The sequence below is a fragment of the Zeus faber genome (genome assembly GCF_960531495.2).
Source record: "Zeus faber genome assembly, chromosome: 4".
Lineage (NCBI taxonomy): Eukaryota > Metazoa > Chordata > Actinopteri > Zeiformes > Zeidae > Zeus > Zeus faber.
In genome coordinates, this window is record NC_137191.1 from 35,879,911 (window position 1) to 35,904,130 (window position 24,220).

At 43.4% G+C, this 24,220-nt stretch overlaps 1 protein-coding gene across 2 annotated transcripts in view; it reads right to left on the bottom strand.

The window, feature by feature from the left end:
* Positions 1-1,537: 1,537 nt before the first annotated feature.
* The window catches only part of LOC307229244 (hexokinase-1), a 34,480-nt gene continuing 11,797 nt past the window's right edge, over positions 1,538-24,220 (bottom strand). Inside the window, exons 4-19 of one of the 2 annotated variants that reach the window (XM_079999190.1) lie at positions 23,826-23,945; positions 22,939-23,034; positions 20,452-20,551; positions 19,949-20,132; positions 19,389-19,544; positions 18,859-19,092; positions 18,343-18,647; positions 17,188-17,336; positions 16,031-16,150; positions 14,169-14,264; positions 13,830-13,841; positions 10,041-10,140; positions 9,686-9,869; positions 5,699-5,854; positions 4,271-4,504; positions 1,538-3,022 (exon numbers count right to left, since the gene is read on the bottom strand). In XM_079999190.1, the coding sequence (XP_079855316.1) occupies positions 2,875-3,022; positions 4,271-4,504; positions 5,699-5,854; positions 9,686-9,869; positions 10,041-10,140; positions 13,830-13,841; positions 14,169-14,264; positions 16,031-16,150; positions 17,188-17,336; positions 18,343-18,647; positions 18,859-19,092; positions 19,389-19,544; positions 19,949-20,132; positions 20,452-20,551; positions 22,939-23,034; positions 23,826-23,945 (2,394 nt within the window). In that variant the 3' untranslated portion in view covers positions 1,538-2,874. The remainder of the gene's footprint in view (positions 3,023-4,270; positions 4,505-5,698; positions 5,855-9,685; positions 9,870-10,040; positions 10,141-13,829; positions 13,842-14,168; positions 14,265-16,030; positions 16,151-17,187; positions 17,337-18,342; positions 18,648-18,858; positions 19,093-19,388; positions 19,545-19,948; positions 20,133-20,451; positions 20,552-22,938; positions 23,035-23,825; positions 23,946-24,220) is intronic. The other variant, XM_079999191.1, reaches the window with a different exon arrangement.

Below are 24,220 nucleotides of genomic sequence, written 5' to 3' on the forward strand. Positions count from 1 at the left end.
ACTCCGCTGCTCATCCAGCTCCACTGGTTACCTGTAGCCGCTTGGTTACCTGTAACCGCTTGGTTACCTGTAGCCGCTTGGTTACCTGTAGCCGCTTGGTTACCTGTAACCGCTTGGTTACCTGTAGCCGCTTGGTTACCTGTAGCCGCTTGGTTACCTGTAGCCGCTCGCATCAAGTTCAAGTCTCTGATGCTGGCCTACAGAGTGATTGCTGGGAATGCTCCATCTACTTAAATGCTCTTGTAAAAGCACATGTTACCCCCCGGATGCTGCGCTCGTCAAATGAGCGTGGCCTGGCTCTGCCGGCCGTACAGCCACGGCAATCCAGGCTATTCTCATTGGTAGTTCCACGTTGGTGGAACGAGCTGCCAAAAACGACCAGAGCGGGGACCTCCCTCTCTGTCTTTAAGAAGCACTTGAAGACCCAGCTCTTCAGTGAGTACCTCCTGTCCTAATCTACAAGTACTTAGCACCACCTTGCAGTATTTATTGTTACACCAATGTCTCTGTTGCATTGTAGCTTGAATGTTATTCTCCCTTGTAAGTCGCTTTGGATAAAAGCGTCTGATAAATGACTAAATGTAAATGTAAATGTACTACATTCAAGTTCAAATATCTACTGTGTACTACATTCAAGTTCAAATATCTACTGTGTACTACATTAAAGTTCAAATATTTCAGTGATCCCTCAGATTCCACCTGTTGCACTTTAATTGAACGCAGCATCAGTTTGTGCTGTGGCTCCTCTTTACATCAGCATTACGTCTAAAACAAGCTACAATTTTCCGGGATTTCCCTTAAACGCAGCATCGGCTGATGTAACGACACAGTGAGTCCTGGTGACACAGCTCAGGTCCCTGTCTACTTCCTGTCAGGTCCCTGTTAACTTCCTGTCAGCTCCCTGTCTGCTTCCTGTCAGCTCCCTGTCTACCTCCTGTCAGGTCCCTATCTACTTCCTGTCAGGTCCCTGTTTACTTCCTGTCAGCTCCCTGTCTGCTTCCCGTCAGCTCCCTGTTTACTTCCTGCCAGGTCCCTGTCTACATCCTGTCAGGTCCCTGTCTACTTCCTGTCAGGTCCCTGTCTACTTCCTGTCAGGTTCCCGTCTGCTTCCTGCCAGGTCCCTGTTTACTTCCTGTCAGCTCCCTGTCTACTTCCTGTCAGCTCCCTGTCTACTTCCTGACAGCTCAGGTCCCTGTCTACTTCCTGTCAGGTCCCTGTCTACTTCCTGTCAGCTCCCTGTCTACTTCCTGTCAGCTCAGGTCCCGGTCTACTTCCTGTCAGGTCCCTGTTTACTTCCTGTCAGCTCCCTGTCTGCTTCCTGTCAGCTCCCTGTCTACTTCCTGTCAGCTCAGGTCCCTGTCTACTTCCTGTCAGCTCCCTGTCTACTTCCTGTCAGCTCAGGTCCCTGTCTACTTCCTGTCAGCTCCCTCCCACGCTGCACGTCCCTCACACACGTTTCATTCACTTGTTTAACGTTTGGGACTAAAATAAAAGGGACACAATTGGGGCCGTTGCTCTGGAGGGACACGACACCAGGTTCAATGGAGCGAAACGACTTTATGTTTACAAACAGGGAGAAAGAATCAAACATCCAACCAAACGGCCACGTGGAGCATGTAAGACGATGTCACAAAGCGTCTTACTCCACAAACTCATCGCGCTGCACCACCCGAACGGAAACGGCTCCACCTTGGCGTGTGGGTGACGCACGGACGTTCGGCTTCTTCCCGTCAAACTTCAATTTGGATGAACTTGAGCCACAAGGGATGAAGTCCCGTGTCGGCAGCTGCAGGCGTCGACACTTGTCACCCCAGAAGAGTCGATGAGAAGAAAAAGAACACACATCCAACAACAACAACAATATTGTTGTTGTTGTTGTTGTTGCCCCCCCAATAATAACAGGCAGTACTTTTATTTTAGCAGAAATGTCACCGTGGTTATTTCATGTTTTTCCTGAGTTGTACACGTTACTGTTTGTATTTTTACTTCAGTGAAATGAAAGTTGTTTCTTTTACGAAATGTACAAAATGCGTCTCCTTTGTATTTCTCCAAAGAAGAGACCAAAAGGTTTTTACAGCACGAAAAAATATAGTTTTAATTTTAATGAGCACCAATTGATCAGTTTGATCACAGATTGATCAGGTTGATCAGGTTGATCGCAGATTGATCAGTTTGATCAGGTTGATCACAAATTTATGGGATGTAGAGAAGGCTTCATGCAACACACTCTGCGGCCAAGAAACATTTATTGATTATTGATTACTCTCCATACAATGTGTAGCGGGGGTTCAACACTGAAACACCTAAAATACACGAGCCCCCCCCAACTATGTGAGTTACACATTAGGGTTAGTAGCCTAGCGTAGCTTAGCCTAGCTTAGCCTAGCATAGCGTAGCCTAGCATAGCATGGTGCGCACGTGGAACAACACGACACGAGGAGGAAAAAAAGCACTGAACAGCCATGAAGCTGCAGAGAGCCCTTAGGGGAACCAGCATGGACCAGATCCTGGACCACCGTCCTTCTGGAACCAGCGTGGACCAGATCCTGGACCAGAGTCCTTCTGGACCAGGATCCATTCAAAGTGACCTCTGCTGTATAAACACAGTTATATATTCTCCTCCATATAAAAATAAAATGGGCAATACACAAAAACCTGCGACACCTAAAGCTCAGATTGACATTATGGACGACAAGCTATCAAGGAAAATGGACAAACACTGAAATAATAATAATAATAATAATAATAATAATAATAATAATAATAATAATAATTCCTATGGTGCAATATAAATAAATCTATATCAGAACTCTACGGGTGTTTCGGTGGAGGGTTGGTGTGGAGTGTGGAGGTGACGGTGAAGCAGCGTTTCATTCAGTTGTGCGCTTCCTGCTGGCGCTGGCGGCATCCCACCGCCGTGATCAGGGCCGCGCCCTTTCCGCTGCCGTCCTCCGACAGCAGGAAGTTGACGCTGCAGCGCGGGGCCAGGTCCTTCACCGTCTGGTGGAAGATCCTGGAGAAGCTGCAGAGGACAACACACAGCTTAATGGGGAGGGGGGAAGACCCCTATCCTGGACCCCACCCTGTAACCTCACCCCGGACCCTATCCTGGACCCTATCCTGGATCACATCCTGGACCCCATCCTGACCCACCATCCTGGACCCCTATCCTTGATCCAATCCTGAACCCCCATCCCGGACCCCATCTTGGACCATAACCTGGACCCCATCATGGACCCCATCATGGACCCCACTATCCTGGACCCCTATCCTGGACCCCATTCTGGATCACCATCCTGAACCCCACTATCCTTGGACCCCTATCCTGGACCCCACTATCCTGGACCCCTATCCTGGACCCCATTCTGGATCACCATCCTGGACCCCACTATCCTGGACCCCTATCCTGGACCCCACTATCCTGGACCCCTATCCTGGACCCCACTATCCTGGACCCCTATCCTGGACCCCATTCTGGATCACCATCCTGGACCCCACTATCCTGGACCCCATCCTGGACCCCACTATCCTGGATCCCTATCCTAGACCCCACTATCCTGGACCACTATCCTGGACCCCATCCTGAACTCCTATCCTGGACCCTATCCTGGAGCCCATCCTGGACCCCCATCTTTGACCCCTATCCTTGACCAAATCCTGGATCCCCATCCCGGACCCCATCTTGGACCCAAACCTGGACCCCATCGTGGTCCCCATCATGGACCCCATCCTGGAACACCATCCTGGACCCCACCATCCTGGACCCCACTATCCTGGACCCCATCCTGGACCCTCATCCTGGACCCCACTATCCTGGACCCGTATCCCGGACCCCACTATCCTGGACCACTATGCTGGACTCCATCCATGACCCCATTCTGGACCCCCATCCTGGACCCCATCATGGACCCTCGTCCTGGACACCATCCTGGACCGTATCCTGGACCCTATCCTGGACCCCCCTATCCTGGACCCCCATCCTGGACCCACCATCTCCCAAAACAGGATGCTACCAGTTAGCATAAGGCTAGTCCATGTTGACTTGTGTAATAGATCCATACAGACGTACATGTGTGTAATTTCTCATTTTAACACGCCTGAAATAGTAAAGAGAGTATTTTATTATCTTTTCTTATCTCTACTCTTCTTTTCTTTTATTAACACAACAGTAAATAGAATTTTGCAAGAGGCACCAGCACCAGCACCAGCACCAGCACCAGCACCAGCACCAGCACCGCCCCGTTGCTGTGTTTTATATCAGTGTCCTTACTGCGGGTGGAGCTTGTAGAGTGTCCCGTCCACCCCCACGGTGACGTCCAGGTGATCCAGTCCGCGGTTCTCTCGGATCTTGTCCACCACTGCGGCCATGCCGGCGCCGCAGATCTGCGCGGCGCGGCGTGACACCGTGCCGCACACCTCCTTCACGATGATGCTGTCGTCGCACGTGCTGTCCAGCCCCAGGCCCTGCAGGATGGCACGCACCTGCAGCAGGGCCAGCCGGTCGCTGGGGGTCAGAGGTCAGGGGTCAGACAGGGGTGACTGGATCCCCGGCGGCCCCCCGGGGGCCGGGCAGGCTCGAGCCTGCTTCACACCAAATCCCACAAACGACGGGAGCAAACCGGGAGTCCATTCGTTTCTATGGAACGTCGGGGCTCACGCGACACGCTTCGCAGCCGACACGTCGACAGGATGTGATGTCTGTCAAGAACAGAGCTTCAAACGAATCACGCATATAAAATAATGACGTTAATGTTAATTATTATTGATATTGTATGTCACCGCATTCACTGTCAACAAATCTCTCTTCAGTGAATTGTGCGTATCTTTTATTATTTTTGCTCTTGTTCTGGAAAATTCCCGATCTCCCGCAAAACTCAAGCTGCAGTTCACCCGACGACCACCAGGGGGAGGGTCCGACGTGTGGCGTAAAGCAGGCTTTGGAGCCACAAAACCCGCTTGCGATCAGGATCAAAAGAGACACATTTTTGAGAAGAACCCTCTGTTTGGATCTGGATACGATTCCATTTTCATAAATTTACATTTTATTCTGCCCGGTCGCCTGCTGCAGCAGCTCCTCGCTTTCTTATTTTATTGTTATTATAACTGTTAGTTTGTTGTCATGTTCTCAGATCTCTTTCCTGGTTTGCTTTGTTTTAAGTTTGCTAAGTTGAGTTGGTTTATTGTTTAAATTTAATTTGCGGTACTTTAATAAAGTCTTATCTTATCTTACAATGACAATTACTCCCAACTTTGACCATCCGACGTGAATTACAAAAAACATATCACGGACAAATATCTAGTCCAAAACTTAAAAAAAATGACTTTGATACATTTTTTCTTTAAAATCTGTAAAATAAAATATAAATTTTATTTTTTATTTTATAATTTTTTATTTTTCATACATCTATCCAAAATATAGAACTGAAGTACAATACAAATTGTGTTTAAAGAAGTGCTTTTTTATTTGAGTATTTTGAAATATTAAAATAACTGAAATTAATAATTATGCCCGTAGCTGAGTATTTCATTGAAGTGTTCGATGGCTGCATTACTTCCAAATAAAGTGTTGATATTAGAATTCTCCAATCGATCGAGGAACTGACTTGAGTCGCCTCGTTTTGAAGCCTTTCGGCTCCTCGGTGGAACCTTTCACCGTCATAGAAGCCAAATTGGCTCCAGCTCCTGAACCCGCACACACCTCTCGATCTGGGACAGGAACTTGGTCTCGAAGATGCCGCGGGTCTTGAGCGTCTCGGAGATCTGGCCCCGGAACAGGAAGCCGCGCTTGGTCAGGTCGATCAGGATGTTGCGCACGATCTCGCCCAGGTACATCCCGCTGCACATCTTCTCGTACCTGGAGACGGGAGCGCAGACAAGGGCTTTGAAAACACGCCGTGCCGTGGATCTGCGGGGAAAAACACTGCAATCTGATTGGTCGGTGGCGGTTCTCGATGTTTAGCTGATGTTTCTGTAGGTGATGCGAGATTCACGGACAAACCTTTTCAATGAATCTGGAGCCACTCGTGTGACTGATTTACTCTTTGCGTTCCACCAAAGTGAATCATTTTGAAAAAAACCAAAGGGATGTTGTGAGGATTCCATCCCCGACTCAGGGACGAACCCACGCTTCCTCCTCCCGTCGAGGACCGACTCCTTTCCTCACGACTCATAGTTGTGACTTTCAGAGTGTGACACTGAAACTGCTGTTCCGCTGGAACTGATGAGTTAGCGCAGCCTTGCAGTTTAGATCTTGCAACACAAGAGTGACTCGTGTCCATTCTTTCATGTTTTTAAGTGGAATTTAAAAGATGTTCACGGCGCCACCTGTTCTCTCATCCCACAGCTGTTATAAAACACCGAAGGAAGACCCCAGGTCAGGTGACATAAGGTGACATAAGGTGAGATGAGGTGACATAAGGTGACATAAGGTGAGATGAGGTGACATAAGGTGACATAAGGTGACATAAGGTGAGATGAGGTGACATAAGGTGACATAAGTGACCATAAGGTGACATAAGGTGAGATCAGGTGACATAACGTGAGATACGATGATATAAGGTGAGATAAGGTCCAGGTGAGATAAGGTGACATAAGATGAGATCAGGTGATATAAGGTGAGATAAGGTGATATAAGGTAATATGAGGTGAGATCAGGTGATATAAGGTGATATAAGGTGATATAAGGTAATATGAGGTGAGATCAGGTGATATAAGGTGAGATCAGGTGATATACGGTGAGATCAGGTGATATAAGGTGAGATAAGGTGATATAAGGTAATATGAGGTGAGATCAGTTGATATAAGGTGATATAAGGTGATATAAGGTGAGATCAGGTGAGGTAAGGTGATATAAGGTGATATAAAGTGAGATGAGGTGATATAAGGTGATATAAGGTAAGATCAGGTGATATAAGGTGATATAAGGTAAGATCAGGTGATATAAGGTGATATAAGGTGAGATAAGGTCCAGGTGATATACGGTAATATACGGTGATATAAGGTGAGATAAGGTGAGATCAGGTGATATAAGGTGATATAAGGTAAGATCAGGTGATATAAGGTGAGATAAGGTGAGATAAGGTCCAGGTGATATAAGGTGATATAAGGTGAGATCAGGTGATATACGGTGATATAAGGTGAGATAAGGTGAGATCAGGTGATATAAGGTGATATAAGGTGAGGTAAGGAGATACAAGGTGAAATAACATGAGATCAGGTGAGATCAGGTGATATAAGGTGAGATAAGGTGAGATCAGGTGATATAAGGTGATATAAGGTGATATAAGGTGATATAAGGTGATATAAGGTGATATAACATGAGATCAGGTGATATAAGGTGAGATAAGGTGAGATCAGGTGATATAAGGTAAGATCAGGTGATATAAGGTGAGATAAGGTCCAGGTGATATAAGGTGATATAAGGTGAGATCAGGTGATATACGGTGATATAAGGTAAGATCAGGTGATATAAGGTGAGATAAGGTGAGATAAGGTCCAGGTGATATAAGGTGAGATCAGGTGATATACGGTGATATAAGGTGAGATAAGGTGAGATCAGGTGATATAAGGTGATATAAGGTGAGGTAAGGAGATATAAGGTGATATAACATGAGATCAGGTGATATAAGGTGAGATCAGGTGATATAAGGTGATATAAGGTGAGGTAAGGAGATATAAGGTGATATAACATGAGATCAGGTGAGATCAGGTGATATAAGGTGATATAACATGAGATCAGGTGAGATCAGGTGATATAAGGTGAGATAAGGTGATATAAGGTCCAGTTGATATAAGGTAATATAAGGTGATATAAGGTGATATAAGGTGAGACCAGGTGATGTAAGGTGAGATAAGGTTGATATAAGGTGATATAAGTTGATATACGGTGATATAAGGTGATATAATGTGATATAAGGGGAGATCAGGTGATATAAGGTGATATAAGGTGAGATAAGGTGAGATCAGGTGATATACGGTGATATAAGGTGAGATCAGGTGATATAAGGTGATATAAGGTAAGATCAGGTGAGATAAGGTGAGATAAGGTCCAGGTGATATAAGGTAATATAAGGTGATATAAGGTGAGATCAGGTGATATACGGTGATATAAGGTGAGATAAGGTGAGATCAGGTGATATAAGGTGATATAAGGTGAGATCAGGTGATATAAGGTGATATAAGGTAAGATCAGGTGATATAAGGTGAGATAAGGTGAGATAAGGTCCAGGTGATATAAGGTAATATAAGGTGATATTTACATTTACATTACATTTACATTTACATTTAGTCATTGATCAGACGCTTTTATCCAAAGCGACTTACAATTGTTCAAACACTGACGGACGCAGCCATCAGGAGCAATGAGGGGTTAATTGTCTTGCTCAAGGACACTACAGCATGCTAGCAGGAGGAGCCTGGGATCCAACCAGCAACCTTTAGATCACTAGACCACCAGCTCTACCGCCTGAGCCACCATCCCCAGATATAAGGTGAGATCAGGTGATATACAGTGATATAAGGTGAGATAAGGTGAGATCAGGTGATATAAGGTGATATAAGGTGAGATCAGGTGATATAAGGTGATATAAGGTAAGACCAGGTGATATAAGGTGAGATAAGGTGAGATCAGGTGATATAAGGTGATATAAGGTGAGATCAGGTGATATAAGGTGATATAAGGTAAGATCAGGTGATATAAGGTAATATAAGGTGATATAAGGTGAGATCAGGTGATATACGGTGATATAAGGTGATATAAGGTAATATAAGGTGATATAAGGTGAGATCAGGTGATATAAGGCGATATAAGGTGAGATCAGGTGATATACGGTGATATAAGGTGATATAAGGTGAGATAAGGTGAGATCAGTTGATATAAGGTGATATAAGGTGAGATAAGGTGAGATCAGTTGATATAAGGTGATATAAGGTGAGGTAAGGAGATATAAGGTGATATAACATGAGATCAGGTGAGATCAGGTGATATAAGGGGAGATCAGGTGATATAAGGTGATATAACATGAGATCAGGTGAGATCAGGTGATATAAGGTGATATAAGGTCCAGTTGATATAAGGTAATATAAGGTGATATAAGGTGATATAAGGTGAGATCAGGTGATGTAAGGTGATAAAAGGTGATATAAGTTGATATACGGTGATATAATGTGATATAAGGTGAGATCAGGTGATATAAGGTGATATAAGGTGAGATCAGGTGATATACGGTGATATAAGGTGAGATAAGGTGATATAAGGTGAGCTAAGGTCCAGGTGATATAAGCTAATATAAGGTGATAAAAGGTGATATAAGTTTATATACGGTGATATAAGGTGATATAATGTGATATAAGGTGATATAAGGTGAGATCAGTTGATATACGGTGATATAAGGTGAGATAAGGTCCAGGTGATATAAGGTAATATAAGGTGATATACGGTGATATAAGGTGATATAATGTGATATAAGGTGAGATCAGGTGATATAAGGTGATATAAGGTGAGATCAGTTGATATACGGTGATATAAGGTGAGATCAGGTGATATAAGGTGAGATCAGGTGATATAAGGTGAGATCAGGTGATATAAGGTGAGATCAGGTGATATAAGGTGATATAAGGTGAGATCAGGTGATATAAGGTGATATAAGGTGGGATAAGGTACAGGTGCGATGAGCTACGTCCAGACCTCTGTTTTCCCTCGTTCAGGGAGTTCTCGTCCACGCTGCGGTCGTACTGCGTGCGGATGTCATCCAAGCAGCCGTCGTCCCCAAATGCGCCCCACTCCATGTTGACGCACATGCGGCCGGCGTCGCCCTCCACCGTCTGGATGTTCCTCATCTCCTCCATGTAGCAGGCGTTGCTGCCCGTCCCTGGGGGCATGTGCACGTCAGGACACTCACTTCAATGTACACGGCCCCGTATCACACTAGCTAATGGAGCCACCTGGTGACGCTACGTAGAAACTACAACGGAAGAGATGGAACATTGACATCGTTTATAGATACAACACTGACATCGTTTATAGATAGATCCATGCTCACCTGCGATGAGCCCCACCTCGCAGCTGGGCTCCTCGTACGCGCACGTCATCATGGTTCCCACCGTGTCGTTCACGATGGCGACCACGTCCAGGTCAAACTCCTGCACAGTAACAGGAAGTGCTGTGAGTTTGGGATTGGTTGCCGTGGCAGCGGTCGTTAGGTCGACAACGTTAAACTCCCCTCCGTCAGAACCGTGCGTTCAATTCGGGAACAAATCCAGGAGTGGATCCGGCGTTTGAGGAAGGCGTACTTTGTTATATTATTAGAATGTTGCCATATTAGCTGGTAAATATTTAGAACTGCAGTACTTAGTCATTACGTTTTCGGTTAATTCTGGGATATTAAGTTAATGAGTTAAGACATTCAACATGAGGAAGAGTGCTGTGACTAAAATACCACAACGCTTCGGTGAAAGTGCAGAAACAAAGACAGGAAGCACAACATCTGAAAGCAAGGCCATGTGTCAGGCTGTGGTCGTTGGTTATGGTTTATATTCTCTTTTATTCACGTCCTTCATATCACTCCACCTCCATGCTAATGCTAACACCAGCCAGTGGCGCCATCTGGTGACGCTTCATAAAAACTACAATGGAAGACGTGAAGAGATGGATGTGGACGTCAACATTAAAATCCTCAACATCACAGTCAGTGTTTGAGATTCATGTAAATAGATTATGAATATGGAGAATAGTTTGCTTTGTTGCATTGGTAACAAGACCACTAGTTATAAAATGACGCATACTAGTTATTAAACTACACATACTAGTTATTAAGTAGATATAGTACTTATTAAATGAGACATACTAGTTATGAAACTAGACATTATTAAACGAGACATACTAGTTATTAAACTCAACATTATTAAGCTAGACATACTAGTTATTAAACTAGACATTATTAAACTAGACATACTAGTTATTAAACTAGACACTATTAATCTAGACATACTAGTTATTAAACTAGCCATACTAGTTGTTAAACTAGACATTATTAAACTAGACATACTAGTTATTAAACTAGACATTATTAAACTAGACATTATTAAACTAGACATACTAGCTATTAAACTAGACACTATTAATCTAGACATACTAGTTATTAAACTAGCCATACTAGTTGTTAAACTAGACATTATTCAACTAGACATACTAGTTATTAAACTAGACATTATTAAACTAGACATTATTAAACTAGACATACTAGTTGTTAAACTAGACAGTATTAAACTAGACATACTAGTTGTTAAACTAGACATTATTAAACTAGACATACTAGTTGTTAAACTAGACATTATTAAACTAGAGATACTAGTTATTAAACTAGACATTATTAAACTAGACATTATTAAACTAGACATACTAGTTATTAAACTAGACATACTAGTTGTTAAACTCAACATTATTAAGCTAGACATACTAGTTATTAAACTAGACATTATTAAACTAGACATACTAGTTATTGAACTAGACATTATTAAACTAGACATACTAGTTATTAAACTAGACATTATTAAACTAGACATTATTAAACTAGACATACTAGTTATTAAACTAGACACTATTAATCTAGACATACTAGTTATTAAACTAGCCATACTAGTTGTTAAACTAGACAGTATTAAACTAGACATACTAGTTATTAAACTAGACATTATTAAACTAGACATAATTAAACTAGACATACTAGTTATTAAACTAGACAATATTAAACTAGACATACTAGTTATTAAACTAGACAAAATAAACTAGACATTATTAAACTAGACATACTAGTTCTTAAACTAGACATTTTTAAACTAGACATACTAGTTATTAAACTAGACATTATTAATCTAGACATTATTAAACTAGACTTACTAGTTATTAAACTAGACATTATTAAACTAGACATTATTGAACTAGACTTACTAGTTATTAAACTAGACATTATTAAACTAGACATTATTAAACTAGACATACTAGTTATTAAACTAGACATTATTAAACTAGACATTATTAAACTAGACAAACTAGTTATTAAACTAGACAATATTAAACTCGACATTATTAAACTAGAGATACTAGTTATTAAACTAGACATTATTAAACTAGACATACTATTTATTAAACTAGACAAAATAAACTAGACATTATTAAACTAGACATACTAGTTATTAAACTAGACATTATTAAACTAGACATTATCAAACCAGACATACTAGTAATTAAACTAGACAATATTAAACTAGACATTATTAAACTAGACATACTAGTTATATAAACAATACATTATTAAACTAGGCATACTAGTTATTAAACTAGACATTATTAAACTAGACATACTAGTTGTTAAACTAGACATTATTAAACTAGAGATACTAGTTATTAAACTAGACATTATTAAACTAGACATTATTAAACTAGACATACTAGTTATGAAACTAGACATACTAGTTGTTAAACTAGACATTATTAAACTAGACATTATTAAACTAGACAGTATTAAACTAGACAATATTAAACTCGACATTATTAAACTAGAGATACTAGTTATTGAACTAGACATTATTAAACTAGACATCATTAAACAAGACATACTAGTTATTAAACTAGACATTATTAAACTAGACATTATTAAACTAGACATACTAGTTATTGAACTAGACATTATTAAACTAGACATCATTAAACAAGACATACTAGTTATTAAACTAGACATTATTAAACTAGACATTATTAAACTAGACATACTAGTTATTAAACTAGACATTATAAAACTAGACATACTAGTTATTAAACAATACATTATTGAACTAGGCATACTAGTTATTAAACTACACATTATTAAACTAGACATTATTAAAATAGACATTATTAGACTAGACATAGTAATTATTAAACTAGACATACTAGTTTTTAAACTAGACATTATTAAACTAGACATTATTAAACTAGACACGCTAGTTATTAAACTAGACATTATTAAACTAGACATTATTAAACTAGACATTATTAAACTAGACATTATTAGACTAGACAAAGTAATTATTAAACTAGACATTATTAAACTAGACATTATTAAACTAGACATACTAGTTATTAAACTAGACATTATTAAACTAGACATTATTAGACTAGACATTATTAGACTAGACATAGTAATTATTAAACTAGACATTATTAAACTAGACATTATTAAACTAGACATTATTAAACTAGACATTATTAGACTAGACATTATTAGACTAGACATAGTAATTATTAAACTAGACATTATTAAACTAGACATACTAGTTCCTTCTCAGTAGTATTGTTTACAGTACACAGTGTGTAATCAGCAGGATCATGTGCAGCCAGACGGTCGTTATCACTGAATAACCTCCTTCAGAGCCATACAAAGCTGCTCCTCCTGTGGTGCTTATCCTGGTGATGATGAGCGGCTGGCTGCACGTCATCACCTTTTTATTGATTTTGCAAAGTGTCCCTGAACGGTCCATAACTGATGAAATGAATCCAGTGGAAAGTTATTGGTTATTGGTGTCACGCCGAGCACAATGCAGTTCATCTCCTTACACATGCACCAAACAGCGAACAAATCACAGAGAATCAGTTTCATAATATCCACCAGAATATTATAATATCATATCGTATAAAATATCTCTTTAGCTCCCAGTGCAGACACAACAATCCCACTCCTCCAAATAACAATTCAATCCAATTTGTTTTTGTTCACGTGCATCTACAAACATGTGTTCAGCCCTGAGCTGAGCTTTACCTGCAGATCATTAAATCACATTCACTTAATACTCACAGGGTCCTCCATCTAAAAAGGTGAAATAAATAATAAGAAACTGGCAAATGATTCATTATGAATGGGGGAACTCTGCTTTATTCACACCTCGACTATAAACTGTGTAAGGACCATAAGCCTCATTTCCAACCTGGGCTGCAGGGCTCGTGTGAGGGCCCATCACCACACTGCTTTACTTTGTTGATCAAAAACGCTTCAATTCGGTTCAATATGACGGAAATAAAATGTTATCACCGACGGCAAAGTGAGAAGCGTTAAAAGGTTTGTTTCCTTGCCTCACATTTGCTTGGCGTGAAGCCGTTACAAGCTTTTTGGAGAGGTTTGGTGGGAATCTCTCACCTCCTTCCTCTTGATTCCCTCCCTCAGGAGCTCCACCACGTCCTCGCCCTCGCAGTCCGTCGCCTTGAAGCCCTTCGTCCAGGTCACCAGGATGCCCTGCACAGACACTCAGCATCACTATACTGTATATACATACATACATATGTATACATACATATGTATATATACATATGTATGTATGTATACATACATACATACATACATACGTAAATAAATAAATAAATATATATATATATATTTACATTTACAGATATATTAAACTATATGTATATATATATATGTATATATTATACATATGTATATAAATATAAATACATATATATATATATTTACATACACATATATATAAATACATACATATATAAATACATACATATAAATATATATATATATATATATATATATATATATATATATATATATATATATATATATATATATGGGGGGATGGTAGCTCAGGAGGTAGAGCTGGTGGTCTAGTCATCTAAAGGTTGCTGGTTGGATCCCAGGCTCCTCCTGCTAGCATGCTGTAGTGTCCTTGAGCAAGACACTTAACCCCTAATTGCTCCTGATGGCTGCGTCCGTCGGTGTTTGAACAATTGTAAGTCGCTTTGGATAAAAGCGTCTGATCAATGACTAAATGTAAATGTAAATGTAATATATACATACATATGTATATATACATACAAACATATATATAGGTACATACATACATATGTGTGTATATATATATATACACACATATACATATATACATACATATATTTATATACACATACATATGTATATTAATATAAATACATATATATATATACATACATACATACATATGTATATATATATACATATATACTGTATGTATATAAATCCATACATACAGTATATAGGTAGATACATACAAATGTATATATACTGTATATATACAGTATATAAATATATAGTATATAATATATAATATATATAATATCTATAATATATAGAATATACATTGTATATAGGTACATACAGTATTCTATTCATACAGTAGCAGCAGTATTTTAAACTATATTCTAAGTCAGTGTTTCCAACCTTTTTTCTGCCACAACCCACTTTTTACCATGAAATGATGCCACAGCACCATCCTGTCAAGCACCTACACAAGCACCCCAACATGTAAAGCTGTGTTGATTATCGTGGCCTGCTAGTAGTGAGTGATCAAAGACTGGTAAACCATTCATTTGTATTGAACAAATATTTAAATGATCCATTTGGCATAACTCATATTTGTGGTGGACCAAGGGGCGTGGTTCCTTCCCGTGGCCGCACGGCTGTCCCCGATCGGCCGACCTAGCGCCGCTCGGGCGCCGATCGTCCGAGTGGGGACAGGGAGCTCTCTTAATGTTTGTCTGTCTTGCTGAGGGGGGTCGGCGCACGGGGCCTGTCAGCCAACCCGCAGCGAGGGAGGCGTCGCTCCGCCTGCGCCGGACTGATTGTCCTCGTTATTATTTACAATTGATTGTTTTGCCGGCGAGCCTTGTTGTCCAGCTTTATTAATAAACTCTGGCCACGTGGGCTCCCAGCGCCAGAAAGACTCCGTCTCACTCCCTAAAGCTGCACGAGTGGGATCACTCAACATGGAATGTGACGGATGTGCTCTTTGCATTCCACCAAAACAAAATCATTTTGACAGAATTAAATTATAAAAATCGGCGCAGAAGTGAATTTTGAAAGAACAAATTAAACGAACAAAGAGTCAACAAATCAAACAACATTTTACTGAGCGAGGAGCCTTGTTCTGAGCACAGAGCTCTCCTATTCTAGGTAGTATTCCAGGTAGTATTCTAGGTAGTATTCCAGTAGTACTGTGAGTAAAGTGTGCTCACAGCGTCCAGGCTGGTCTGGTGGCAGGGGAAGGAGAAGGTGAATCCCAGCGGCAGCCGAGCACTCTTCATACCCATGTAGTCCAGGAAGTCAGAGATGCAGTGAACGATGTGGTCAAAGAGCTGGAGGAGAGGAAGAGGAGGAGAAGAGGAGGAAGACAAGAGGAGAGGAAGAGGAGGAAGACAAGAGGAGAGGAAGACAAGAGGAGAGGAAGAGGAGAGGAAGAGGAGGAAGATGAGAGGAGAGGAAGAGGAGGAAGACGAGAGGAGAGGAAGACAAGAGGAGAGGAAGAGGAGGAGAAGAGGAGGAAGACAAGAGGAGAGGAAGAGGAGGAGAAGAAAAGAAAAGGAATTAAGAAAATAAACTTTTCTCCGGTGGAAAGTTTCTGTGTTTTATTGTGAGATTTAGTCGGTGGACTTTCTCCCTCTATCTCTACGACCTCTACCCTACTCTACCTCTACTTTACTTTACCTCTACTCTTTCTCTACTTTACCTCAACTCTACTCTGCCTCTACTCTACCTCTGTTCTACTCTACCTCTACTTTACTTTACCTCTACTCTACCTCGAGTTTACCTCTACTCTACCTCTACTTTACTTTACCTCTACTCTACCTCGAGTTTACCTCTACTCTACCTCTACTTTACTTTACCTCTACTCTACCTCTACTCTACCTCTACCTCTACTCTACCTCTACTTTACTCTACCTCCACTTTACTCTACCTCTACTCTACTCTACCTCTACTCTACCTCTGTTCTACTCTACCTCTACTTTACTTTACCTCTACTCTACTCTACCTCTGTTCAACTCTACCTCTGCCCCCTACTCTACCTCTACTCTACCTCCACCTCTACTCAAACCATACTCTAATGCTAGGGTGACAGTGCCGGTGACGAGGGCCGCAGCATCTTGCCAAGCAGTGCTCCTCTCGCCGCCGGGTCTGTGCACCCGGTGCTGGCGGGCGTGGCGGCTCAACTGGGGGTTGTGGCCAAACATTCCAAACCTCTCTCCCTTTCCATATTTGATGACACGACGGAGCACAAACAGTGAAACATTTTGTCCGTTATCTGAAGTTTCACTGTTTGTCCCCACAGACTGCGGCTGTTTGGGCGGAGCGCGTGCGGCGGCGCATGGCGGGAGGCTCGCGGCGCCGGCCCTACCTCGTCGCCGGTGCCTTGCATGACCTCGATGGGGATGGCGTAGATCTTGTTGTGCATCTCCACCGTTCTCCTCTTCCCGCTGCGGATCTTCACCAGCAGGACCCGGAAGTTGGTTCCGCCGAGGTCCAGGGCCAGGAAGTCGCCGTTTTCTGCAACGACAGAAACACGACCTTTGGTACGACCTTTGAACGGGCCCGTGCTGCAACACCGCAACTGCAAGGCGGCACAGATGCATCGGTTCCAGTTTGACTCTGAAAGTGGGAACTACTAGAGGTGATGAAAGGTTCGATCCCTTTTTGAGGTTTGGTTTCCGACGAACCCCTGGGTAAGAGGAGCGGTGCGGTGCGGCGCTGCGGTTGCGTTTGTTGTAACGCACGCTGAGCGGGGGAGGAATTCCTGAACCGTCAACCAGAGTCTTGGATGGAATTCCCAAAAGAACAATTGAATTCTGTCAAAATGATTTGTTTTGCTGGAATGCAACGTGTGAATCAGTCATACTTGATATGAACTGTGCCAGGCGCCTTCGGGGCAATTTTTCGCCTTGGACTTTAATTTAGCTGGGTGATAACTTTCGGTTGGTGAGTCGAACATTCACTCAATTTCCAGACTCAGAGTCATTTAAAAGATTTTGGTTGCTGCGAAAGTAAAAAAAAAAAATCATTGAAAGCTGCATCACTATTAGTAGACAATAATAATAATAATAATAATAATAATAAGAAGAAGAAGAAGAAGAAGAAGAAGAAGAAGAAGAAGAAGAAGAAGTACAGTTATACTGATTTCTTATATTTTTTGTGGTAAACAAGAAAGTGGTGATGGTGGAATCATTTCAGTGTAAAAAGTGTAAAAAAAACCCCAAAACTCTTGAGTTGAGACGGATTGATTTAAAATTTTGACTCTTTGTATATTCTGTATATTTTCATATATTGGCTCATTTCTGTTCTGCGTTTTCGGCTATTTCCATCTGTTTCTGTACTTTTCATTTCATTTGATTTTGTTATTTCGTCTTTCCGACCGTTCAGGCGTCTCTGCGTTTCAGATGCAGGTTTTCCTAAACCCATGGATGTAAACACGGGAGCCACGTTCTTCCGCACAACGCGGGGAATTTGACCTCAATTTGTTGTCGAGTGAAATTGATAAAGTCCGTCAATCCTGCACCTGTTCCGTCGGGCGTGCTCCTGACGAAGGTGGGCAGCATCTTCACCGTGGCCTCCTGGTGGGACTCCTTCTTCAGGCCCCTCTCCATCTCCACCCTCATCCTCTTCTTCACCTCCATCAGCTGGGCGGTGGTGAGGCAGAACTCGGCCAGCGTCTGCTGGATCTGCCGCGCCTGCTCCGCCAGCCGCGACGCCACCGCCGTCACCATGGCCGCCCCCTTGGCGCTGCCGCTCTCCGACAGCAGGAAGCGGACGTCTGAGTCTGGGACCAGACGCCGCACGGTCTTATGGAGCCGCCGGGCGTACCTGGACGGACGGACGGATAGACAGACAGACAGACAGACAGACACAGACAGACAGGCAGAAAAGGTTTGTCCTTCGTCTTTGCAGTATTTTCAAATTGAACTAGATGTGCAAATCTAATATTAATGTGTAAATCCAATGTTCTTGTTATTATCATGCCTGGCCTGACTGCGGTGTGTGTGTGTGTGTGTGTGCGCGCGCGCACGCCTCTCACTGCGGGTGCATCTTGTACAGCGACCCATCGATGCCCACGGTGGTCCTGAGGCGGGCCACGCCCTTGGAGTCCCGCAGGCGGGCGAGCACGGCTCCCAGCGTGGCCGCCACCAGGTTGGCCGAGCGGAACGACACGATGGTGCAGACGTGCTGCACCGCCAGGGCGTCCTCCTGGGAGGGCTCCACGCCCAGCCGGGTCAGCACCTCCAGGCACCTCCTCAGGCCCTCCTTGCTTCTGCAGGGGGACACAAACACGACGGCGGTTACACTCCGGGACCTCCAGGCACCTCCTGGAGCCCTCACTGCTCCTGCAGAAGGAGGCGAGCATGGCATACTCCATGACCTGAAAGTTGAGCTTGCTGTGGTGAACACAGAGCCGCTGTTCTGCCGGAACCCACCGGTCGGTGCAGCCTTGCAATTTTGATCTGGCAACACAAGCGCTCGTTGCCATTCTTTTATTTCTTCCATGGAACTTCAAAACATGGCCCCACCCGGTGGGCTCTGACGGCGCGTTGCCAGTGGTGAACTCACTTCTCGATGGCGGAGACGTGCTTGGTCTCGATCTTGCCTTTGGTCAGCAGCTCGGGCGTGATGCGGCCCTCGAACAGGAGCCCCTCCTTCGCCATCTTGACCAGGATGAGCCGCACCAGCTCCCCCATGTACATCCCACTGGCCATCTTCTCAAAGCTGCAGCAGCCAGGTCGCAGGACACGAGGCAGGAGAATAGAAATATAATATAATACATAGTCAGCAAACAGGCAGTAGCACTATGCTCACCACTGACACCAGCGGGTGGCGCTACACTGAAGTAGAAAGGTAGATAAACAGACAGACAGACAGACAGATAGACAGACAGACAGACAGACAGACAGATGGATAGATATCGAAGAATCAAACCCAGTCAACAAATAGACAAAACGAATAAAGTAATAGAATAAAAATAGAAAAAGGAAATGGCGTCACATAGAAAGAACCGAATCACAACCATGAAGTAGAATAATAATAATTATAATAATAATACTAATAATAATAAATACATAACAACAGAATAAAGCACTGGGCACAGCGTGGGGTGGTCAGCAGGTTCTCACAGCTGCTTCCCGGGGTTGATGGAGCCGCGGTCGATCTCGCGGTCGAACTCGGTGCGCAGGTCCTCCAGCGAGCCGTCGTCCCCGAACGCCCCCCACTCCGTGTTGATGCACATGCGGCCCTCGTCGCCCTCCACCAGGTCGATGTGCCGCAGCTCCTCCATGTAGCAGGCGTTGGTGCCCGTGCCTCAGGGGAACCACAACAACAACAACGACAACAACAACAACAACAACAACAACTCAGTCCTTCAACGTCCAAATCCAAGGGCCAGAACTGAAAATACGCTTTAATATTTACTTATTTTTATTCAATGTATCTTTCTTTGTAATAATAGTAATAATAATAATAATAATAATAATAATAATAATATTATCATTATTATTATTACTATTATTATCATTATTATTATTATTATTATAACTATTATTATTACTATTATTATTATTATTATTATTATTATTATTATTACTCCTATCTATTTAGTTTAGTTTAGTCCAGTTGGTACCGATGATGATTCCCACTTCACAGCGCTGGTCGTCGAAGCCGCATGTCATCATGGTTCCCACTGTGTCGTTCACCACGGCCATGATGTCTGCCTCGTAGTCCTGGAAACACACAATACTACACAGGTTATACTACACTATACTATAAGATACCACACAGATTATACTACACTATACTATACTATACTATACTATACTACAGTTCACCACACTATATGATACCATACTTCACCACACTGTACTATACTATACTTCACAAAGCTATGCTATATTATACTATACTATACTACACTTCACCACACTATACTATACTTCACCATGCTGTACTATACTTTTCCATACTACACTTCACCACACTACTTCACCATGCTATACTATACTATACTACACTCTACCACACTATACTATACTTCACCTTACTGTACTATACTATACTTCCCCACACCATACTATACTTTACCACACTATATTATATTACTGTTGCAGGCCAGGGGGGCGGGGTCAAGCCGCTGCTGCAGACAGGCGGTGCAGGCTCCATCCCAGAGCCGCTCAGCTGCTGCAGATTCGCCCGATACCAGTTCAGGAAGTGATACAGGGTTTGTTGTCCCCGCAGGGAAGGAGGGCGTGACTGCAGGACATGGTGCTTGCAGGACATGGTGCTTGCAGGACATGGTGCTTGCAGGACATGCTGCTTGCAGGACATGGTGCTTGCAGGACATGGTGCTTGCAGGACATGCTGCTTGCAGGACATGCTGCTTGCAGGACATGCTGCTTGCAGGACATGGTGCTTGCAGGACATTCTGCTTGCAGGACATGCTGCTTGCAGGACATGGTGCTTGCAGGACATGCTGCTTGCAGGACATGCTGCTTGCAGGACATGCTGCTTGCAGGACATGCTGCTTGCAGGACATGCTGCTTGCAGGACATGGTGCTGACCGGGCAAGACGAGCGCTCTACCCAACGCACCGGACACGTCAGGGGGGAGCGCATCTAAGCGCCGATTGAGCAATTTCATTATTTTGTGCGAGCGTATAAGTTGTCCTTCAGGCAGTTGTGGAGGTGTGTTCTGGCCCAGGGCCAGGGAATGAGAAAGAGGAGGCAGGCAAAGGCAAAACAGCGCCGGTAGGGGTGTATTTATTGATAGTTTTTTTTTTCCCTCGCACGCATATAATTACATCACATTACATTACATTGATCAGACGCTTTATCCAAAGCGACTTACAATTATTCAAACCCTGACGGACGCAGCCATCAGGAGCAATTAGGGGTTAAGTGTCTTGCTCAAGGACACTACAGCATGCTAGCAGGAGGAGCCTGGGATCCAACCAGCAACCTTTAGATCACTAGACCACCAGCTCTACCTCCTGAGCTACTGTCCCCTATAATGAAATTGCTCAATCGGCGCTTAGATGCGCTCCCCCCTGACGTGTCCGGTGCGTTGGGTAGAGCGCTCGTCTTGCCCGGTCAGCACCATGTCCTGCAAGCAGCATGTCCTGCAAGCAGCATGTCCTGCAAGCACCATGTCCTGCAAGCACCATGTCCTGCAAGCAGCATGTCCTGCAAGCACCATGTCCTGCAAGCACCATGTCCTGCAAGCACCATGTCCTGCAAGCACCATGTCCTGCAAGCACCATGTCCTGCAGTCACGCCCTCCTTCCCTGCGGGGACAACAAACCCTGTATCACTTCCTGAACTGGTATCGGGCGAATCCACAGCAGCTGAGCGGCTCTGGGATGGAGCCTGCACCGCCTGTCTGCAGCAGCGGCTTGACCCCGCCCCCCTGGCCTGCAACAGTGTACTATCCTATTCTTCACAAAGCTATGCTATACCATACTATACTACACCACACTGTAGGATACTATACTTCATTATACTATTCTATACTCAACATACTATACTATACTTCACCATACTATACCATACTTCACTATACTTCAACATACTATACTATCCTTCACCATGCTATACTATGCTTCATAATACTATATTATGCCATAATATACTAAACTATACTTAACCGTACTGTGTTATACTTCACCATATCATACTATACAATAATTCACCACACTGTACTATACGTTACTTCACCATACTATACTTCACCATACAATACAATATTTCACCATACTAAACTATACTTGACGACACTGTACTATATAACTCTTCACCACACTTTACTATACTATACTTCCTCCCACTATACTATACTGCACTTCACCACACTATGCTATACTATACTTCACCCCACTATACTATACTACACTTCACCACACTGTACTATACTATACTTCACCACACTATACTATACCATACTATACTAAACTTCACCATGCTATAATATACTATACCATACTATACTATACTTTAGCACACTATACTAAACTATACTACTGTATACTATACTAAAGTTTACTGGAATTAATCCATTGATCTGATCGGAGTAAGGTCTCATCTCCTTCCTGTCTCACACCCCCCCAGAGTCGTCTCACCCCTCGTTTCTTGATGGCCTTGTTGAGCAGCTTCACCACGTCAGCTCCTTCCACACCGCTCGCCTTGAACTTCTTAGTCCAGGTCACCAGGACGGCCTGCGAGAAAGAGGGAGCGAGGGAGGGAGGGTGGAGAGAAGGAAGGAAGGAAGGAAGGGAGGAAGGAAGGGAGGAAGGAAGGGAGGAAGGGAGGGAGGGAGGAAGGGAGGAAGGGAGGAGAGAAGGAAGGGAGGAAGGAAGGAAGAAAGGTAGGAAGGGAGGAAGGTAGGAAGGGAGGAAGGGAGGCAGGAAGGAAGGAAGGAAGGAAGGAAGGTAGGAAGGTAGGAAGGGAGGAAGGGAGGAAGGAAGGAATGAAGGAAGGAAGGAAGGAAGGAAGGAAGGAAGGAAGGAAGGAAGGGAGAAAGAAAGGAAGGGAAGAAGGAAGAAAGGAAGGAAGGTAGGAAGGGAAGAAGGAAAGAAGGAAGGAAAGAAGGAAGGAAGGAAGGATGGAAGGAAGGGAGAAAGAAAGGAAGGAAAGAAGGAAGGAAGGAAGGAAGGAAGGAAGGAAGGGAAGAAGGAAAGAAGGAAGGAAAGAAGGAAGGAAGGAAGGATGGAAGGAAGGAAGGAAGGAAGGAAGGAAGGAAGGAAGGAAGGGAAGAAGGAAAGAAGGAAGGAAAGAAGGAAGGAAGGAAGGATGGAAGGAAAGAAGGAAGGAAGGAAGGAAGGATGGAAGGAAGGAAGGAAGGAAGGAAGGATTGAAAATAATTTCAACAAGACAGATGACGACACCTTCTGTTGCCGTCTGCGCTCACATCCTGTTCATCTGCTTCCTGCTGCTGTTGAGTGGCTCAGCTTCATCAAAACACAGAGAGGAAGTGAATATTATTGGATGGCGTGCTGCGTGAGCCCACCTCGTTGAGCTTGCTCTGGGCGCAGGGGAAGGAGAAGGTGAAGCCCACCGGGAGGTTCTTCTCCTTGATCTTCTGCTTCTCCATGAAGTCTCCAAGACAGTCAGCCACGTGGTCGAAGAGCTGCACACACACACACACACACACACACACACACACACACACACAGAACGCACACACACACACACACAGAACGCGCACACACACACACACACACACACACACACACACACACAGAACGCGCACACACACACACACACACACACAGACACACACACACACACACACACACACACACACACACACACACAGAACGCACACACACACACACACACACACCCACACACACACACACACACACAGAACGCACACACACACACACACACACACACACACAC